Source organism: Rhea americana, unplaced genomic scaffold, assembly GCF_003343005.1.
Source record: "Rhea americana isolate MKP2758 unplaced genomic scaffold, rheAme1 scaffold_117, whole genome shotgun sequence".
NCBI lineage: Eukaryota > Metazoa > Chordata > Aves > Rheiformes > Rheidae > Rhea > Rhea americana.
This window is the reverse complement of record NW_028185228.1, coordinates 248,040-254,533: the sequence shown is the minus strand read 5'-3', so window position 1 is coordinate 254,533 and position 6,494 is coordinate 248,040. Positions and strand designations below refer to the sequence as shown.

The 6,494-nt window shown below is 47.9% G+C and overlaps 1 protein-coding gene across 2 annotated transcripts in view; it reads right to left on the bottom strand.

Annotated features, from left to right (window-relative positions):
• Nucleotides 1–2,460: 2,460 nt before the first annotated feature.
• The window catches only part of VGLL2 (vestigial like family member 2), a 6,878-nt gene continuing 2,844 nt past the window's right edge, over nucleotides 2,461–6,494 (bottom strand). Inside the window, exons 3-4 of one of the 2 annotated variants that reach the window (XM_085318367.1) lie at nucleotides 4,364–4,873; nucleotides 2,461–3,291 (exon numbers count right to left, since the gene is read on the bottom strand). In XM_085318367.1, coding sequence (XP_085174493.1) covers nucleotides 3,251–3,291; nucleotides 4,364–4,873 — 551 coding nt within the window. In that variant the 3' untranslated portion in view covers nucleotides 2,461–3,250. Of the gene's footprint in view, nucleotides 3,292–3,401; nucleotides 3,454–4,363; nucleotides 4,874–6,494 lie in introns of those variants that run through there. The other variant, XM_085318358.1, reaches the window with a different exon arrangement.

Genomic DNA, 6,494 nt, shown 5'->3' with positions numbered 1-6,494 from the left:
GGGCAGATACATTTCTCCGGAGCCGGGCAGCACAAAATCCATGGGAGGCACGGAGGATTATTCAAACCCTGCCTCTCCTCCCCACCTCCTCCTCCCGGGGCTCATATGGAAAAACCACTGGAAAAGAAGGCAGGCAAGAAGGAACAAGATCTTAAAGCTAGCTAACATTAGCCAACTGTGCCTACTGTATGTGCTAGGGCATTTCTGTATCTCTCTCTAAAGAGCTCTATACTGCATTCTTCCAATTGCTGCTCTAAGGGAGCTCCTTGCTAAAATAAGGTGGAGGTTGCTGCCGTAAATAGTATATCTCATCCCCACCTCCATCCTTTCCCTGACAAAGATCAGTGTTAACCTCAGAGTTCATTAAACCACTATTTCCTTGTGCTTTGCTAAGCCTCAGTTATTTTCTGCACGAGAAAGAAATGTCTGCAGTGAATATAGCCAGAGCTCACTTTACAAACCCTTAAAAGTTGCTCACATTCACCCCCGGCAGATACTCTCCCTATGCCTGGCACTGCAACACTGCCGCAAAGCCAATTGCTCTGCCTCCTTCCCCAGATTTTGCATGAATAGGTCAGGAGACGGGTGTGTTGTTGCAGCCGGGCTAGACGGTTTGTTAGGTCCAATTGTAATTAGACAGCAGAAGCACCACGGTATTTGTATTCCCAGGCTACCTGCAAACATTTATGATTAAGCAATTAACCTGGTGCTGGGRGTGATCCCCCTTGGGACAGCAGAATAAGCTGGAGCAAAACTCTGCAAGGGTTAGCCAGCACAGGGCATGTAATCGTTCAGATCGCAATCCCGCCAGAGTAGGAGCACTTTTAAAAAGTTGCTTGTAAAATGCCTACCACCCTAAGCCATAGTCTCGACTTTGGTGTTTGCCTGCTTTCACAATGCAATGAGTATTTGGAGAGCAAGCGTTGATACCTATAGTAATGTATTTGTTGCATAAATTCTCATGCTGAAGATGTTCACAAGTCAAAAGGAATTGTAAATGCCAAAGAAGCAAATGACTCAGTTTTGCTTATGTGAATGTTTCCAAATATATTTTGGCTGTATTGTCCAGTCCTCCTCCTTATGAAGAGGACAGGGGCAAAAAAGAAAGGAAAAAAGAAACAGTTGCAGTGGAGCACAGCTAACACTAGAGACAGATTAATCTATTTTTTTTTAACCTTACAAAAGTCTAAAAAACAGCAAGCAGATGTTAACAAAATGATCCTGCCATCCCCAAGCCTCTGCTACAACAAAGTTAGATGCCACTTTTAGTTACTTTTCTTCTGCAAAGTGCTGCTACCTTCTTAACAGGCACCTCAGAACATTTTTGGTTTAACTGATAATATAAATCCTGAAGTCCTTCACTTGCCCTCCGCAGCTTGTCTGGGATCTGACTAATTGGAGCCTAAGGAAGAAATTCTCATGGGTATGTCTGGCTGAAGGAGTCATGGTAAGTCACCTGCTGCCGTTTGCCGTGCTCTGGCTGGGGATACTCTGCATACGCTGTAATCCAGAGCAACTCCTTGCCAGCTCCCCGTAGTATTTACTCACGCTGCTCTGTTTTATTCTTACTATTAAGATTCCTGTTCTTCCCCACTGCTGTGGTTAGTGCTGATCTGCAGTCCAGGAGAAACAAGTTAGTTATTCATAAYTCCACTTCCAGCACGTGGTTCATGTTAGCAGTTATCTTCTCCCTCCACGTTAGGTCAGAACGTGGGAAGGTAACAAACTCTCCTGCTGCAGTACCAAGGGGTATTTTCTCCTGCATCATTTGCTGCAGGGTAGCTGCTTCTCCCAGTGTCAAGAAGGTGATGTTAGGACTCTCCACTTGAATACACTGAACTTTGTCAATCTCCAAAGACATTACATAAAAAAAAAGATAGAAAAAATACAGTAGTGTTGGTCAGATTCTTTGCAGAGAGAAAGCCAGCTTTTAGGTAGAGGGGAAAACTGCCGTTTCTGCACTATTGTCGTTAATTATTTATCACTATGTAATAGCTAAAATCCCATCTTCTCTCAGGTCTGTTGAGAAATRTGTTATTGTGTAATGGCATCCTTGCATTAACCCATCTTACAAATATACTTTATACTAAAATACAATATTGCTATACGCCTGCATTTTTTCTTCTTTTGTATTTATTGCTATATTTTATACTCATGGAGAGAATATTTTGCACTGTTAAGATTTCTATTTAGCTTTAATGCAAAGTAATAAAATAACTCATTTCATCCACACTACAGATATTTTTTCTWTTTCATCCTGAAACTTCTACTGTGCCTCATTCCTCTTGTATAGTTTAAATTCCTCATAAAAGCACACAGAGTGAAAAGAAGAAGATACTTTTAATTCAGCTTTCCTACAGTTAAATAGATATCTTATTTCTTCCTTCAAAAAAGAAAAAACTATTAAAGTGACAAAATGACAGCAACACATAGACAAAGAGCAATATTAGAGGTAACCCAGACCTATTGTCCTTATGTCCCTTTCTTGCCGGTGTTCCCCTTAAAGGCTGTCAGGATGGGGTGGAGCAGTTTCTTCGCATTTCTTTCCCCTATTCCTCCTTTAATAGGATTTTTCTTTCGTGATAAAATGTTTCTTGTAAAAAAAAAAAAAAGATATATATCCAATGCAAATGTTGTGCCAAACTCTGAGAAGTGCCACCTTGGTTTTCGTATTTCTGGAGTTTGAACAGTTGTCCCTGGAACAGCTGCGTTTCTGTAAGCCCAAGGCAGGTGGCCCAAGCTAGACAGTCGCCACTCATAACCACAAAGCTGAAAGATCTGACCAGTTTTTTGGTAGTCCAAAAATATTCATGAATTCCCAACTTCTTCTCCTTTTACTTTTCTATAATGTAAAGTAAAAATCCCATTCAAAATTGCTAAATAGTTTTCCCACATTGCTTTCAAGAAATAATTTTCACTGCCATAAAAAAATATTCACACCACTAAAAAAAAAGAAGGTTTCCTCTGTCCCCTGTAAGAAGACCAGTGGTTTTGCATCACCATCTGCGATGTCATTTGACTCTTTTCAAGTAGTCTGACTGCAGTTCTGGGTGTGGAATTTGTTTAAATAAAAGTTCAAAGTCTTTGGCTCTCCTCTTTCAACAGAAGGATTTTCCTCTCCAAAATGAGTCTAAAGTATCGTCCTTGCATTGCCAGGTCGTTTTAAATCCCGTTGTCTTTCCCCGAGTTGCAGGGCCACAGTGGGCTTGGAAAAGGGCAAGGGGGATCTAGGAAGCTTTGAGGCAGCAGATCAGCTCAGAAGGGATCCACCACAGAAGGAGTAACGTCGAGCTGCAAACCAAGACCAGAAGCTGTTACAAACGGACCCGATTTCAGCTCTGAATGTCACCATGTCTAACAGGCAGAGATCTACAGGGGAGAGCCAGGGGAAGAGGAGTGAAGGACAGCTCTAAAACCAGTATAGATCCTTGCTTTTATCCTGAGGCTGTAAACCTGAGAATGGAGAGAAGAAAAAAAAAGGGAAGAAGAAAAATAGGTATAGGCATTTAGGACAGAGAAAGACAAACTTCATTACTGCTGCAAGAGGCCAGAGACTCCTCAGCACTGGAAGGAAGCAGTGAAGAGAAGAACCCAAACTAAACCAGAGACAGACACACAGCTCTYTTCACCCAGCGCGAGGCCACCGTGAGGAGCCCTTTGTGGGTGGAGCRACCAAACTGCAGTGCAAGGTAATGCTGCTGAGAGAGGGCTTTCCTTGCCTCCACTACCACTGCCCTGGGTGTGCTGCCTGTGCTGGCTGTGCTTGTGTCACATGCCTGTCCCCACTGTGCCCCCTGGCCTTACGTCCAGGTACCTGACCATGAGATTCCAGTACCAATTTGCAATTGCATTTTCCTTTCAAAAAATGAGAGAAAAAATAAGGAGAGCCTAGAAATAAAYCTTCAATTTTATGGTAGTCTGCGCTTGTGCCCCTAGGTCAGCCCACGGAGGCAGCAAACCCTTGAGGCGGCTCCATCCTGCTCCTAGCACTTGCTGCTCAGTGCAAGAGCAGGGCTAGGGCCAGGACAAGAGCCCTTCWAAGCGACCAGTTTCTTCAGGGCATGTCTGAAGCAATTCAAAGTGTGCGGACRGAGCTGATGTGTTGCCTGGTCCCATCCTCCCTCTTCCTCACTTACTTGGCCCAAGAGTCCCCTGAGAGGGGCACCAAAGGCAGAGCTCAGGTGTCTCCCGTGAGACCTCCCTCTCCCCTACTTTATTTGCCCAAAGCGGTACCCCAGCTCCCCCTCCACAAGGGCTACTTCCCTCTCACCTTAAGGACAGTTAGTGGAGGGGGAAGGAGACAGAAGGGCTAAGGTCGAGCTCAGCTGGAGGAACCCCAAAAGGGCCAAGAGAAGCTCTTTACCTGCATCCACATTGAGGCYGAGGCTCTGTGCCATGTCCCCTGCGGCATTGGGGAAGGGTCCCGGTGTCGTCCAGGCTGCAGCAGCCCCCGCCTCGCTCTTGCCCAATTCGCACTGGGGGCTGACCGGCGTGGGCACGGAGGCTGGTGTGAGGCGGTGGGGGCGGACGGAGGCGGTGGGCACTAGCAGCGAGCCATAGCGGGGGTCGAAGTGGGGTCCGTAGACCTCATGCATGGCGGCGGGGCGGGGGTAGGCAGTGCTCTGTGTCCCGATGTAGGGGTGGTGGTGGTGGTGGTGGTGGTGGTGGGCATGGTGCCAGGGCTCGGGGCCACCCTGGTGCAGGTGGCCATGCAGCGAGGCCGGTGAGTAGGGGTCGGCGGTGGCGAAGGGCAGCTCGCTGTGGGCGGCAGCCGCCAAGGGGCTGCTCAGGGTGGCGGGGACGGAGGAGGGCTGGTACGTGCTGTTCCAGAAGGACGGTGGGAAGCTGCGCTGGCTCATAGGGAAGGAGCCGTCTAGGTGAAGAGAGTGGGGCGGAGGAGACAGTGAAAGAGGAGAGTCAGCATGAACACCCAGCAAACACCGATCTCCTTCCCCAGGGCTCTGCCCATCCCCAGACCCCCTACTCAAAAGCAAACCCTCAGATTCCCTTTATCCTCCAGACGACTGCCAAGCACAAGAGTTGTTCTGGGCRAATACCTCTGCAGCTAAACACCCATCAGACCCAGCCCGAGGCTTATCCATGAAACTGGAACAATTTATTCCAGATTTATTTTGGTGGGTATTTAGGGAAAATAAATTATCTAAGGTGAGGAATGTCTTCTCTTTTCCTTAAAAGTGGAGACTGAGTTGGAAACTACTGCCCCACAGTAGTTCCCAGGGTTATCTTTCTCTTGTTTCACTTTGTAATAATCTCCCTATCTGCGCATCTATGCTCAGAGGATGTCTGACCCTGCAGGGAAACTGATTGCTTCTCAGTGCAGTTTCAAAGGGGACAGGAGCAGGATGAGATTTGGCTGGGGGTCAGCTTGAATTTTCTGTACAGCTGGGGGCAATTTCTCCATCTATTAAGCTGGACTTATGCCTGTTTGTAGGGTATATTTTAACTTATATTTGGGAAGCATTTTGCAGATCTTAGGACTGGGAGGGGAAAGGACAAGGACCCTGCATTTTCTTTGCCTTTTCTTAAGCACTGGGCAAGATGAAATAATGATTATTAATAGCATAGACAGAGACGTTAAGCGCTATTGATGGAGAATGCTGTGCATTCTGGAGACAAATAAAAACTGTGCTCATAATACACATCTGCCAGGGAGGTACGCCAGCTCTAAGCCTCTGGTATTGCTCAGGAGAAAGGGAAGTGGTTCATTATGGGCAAGGAAATCTCCTCTCCTGCCATCAATTCCAGCACTGAATATCTTTCACCCGTGAAATAGTTCAACTAGTATTTCAACCTTCATAACCACCGTCAGGAATTCATGCAGAGGCTGGGAAAACTTTAGGCGGGCTCTTGGCTGGGCAGGGAGCCCTGCCGGGGAGGGCCCCCGAAAATCCAGGAGTGCCGAYGCTGGGCGGTTCAGAGGGCAGAGCAGAAACTAGGGAGATGCTTCGCTCTGCATGTCGCCTGCGTGTCCCTGCGAGTCGGGCAAGGCTGAAACCGTGCGCAGCCGGGACGGCGGCGCRGCAGGCTGTTTGAAAGTCTCCGTTTACTACGTTTTAGGGTCCTTGTCTCTGCTGCAGCACCCACCAAGGCGGTGCTCTGCGCAGGGCGACATTCAGGGAAATAAATAATTCGCTTTTTAAAGGTGGGAAGCTGGTGAAATCGTTTCCACTATTTTTTTTTGGGGGGGGGGAGTGTTTCATTTAAAATCTGCGGGTTGTCAACGCACTGATCTTAAAGCTGCCGCGGCGGGGACCGGCGGGGGCGGCTCTTTCCAGCGCTGCGGGTCCTGCAGCTCAGGCTCCCCTTGGAGTTTCGTGGAGTTTGGCTTCCCTCCGCAGCGCCTCTCGAGGCAAATCGCCCGCGGCTTAAGCACCTTTTTCTCCCCCCCACCTTTTTTTTCCCCTCTCCAGCGGGAAAAGGGGCGCTAACCCCCAGCCGCGAGCACCCTCCCTCCCCGCCGCTGCGCCGGGCCC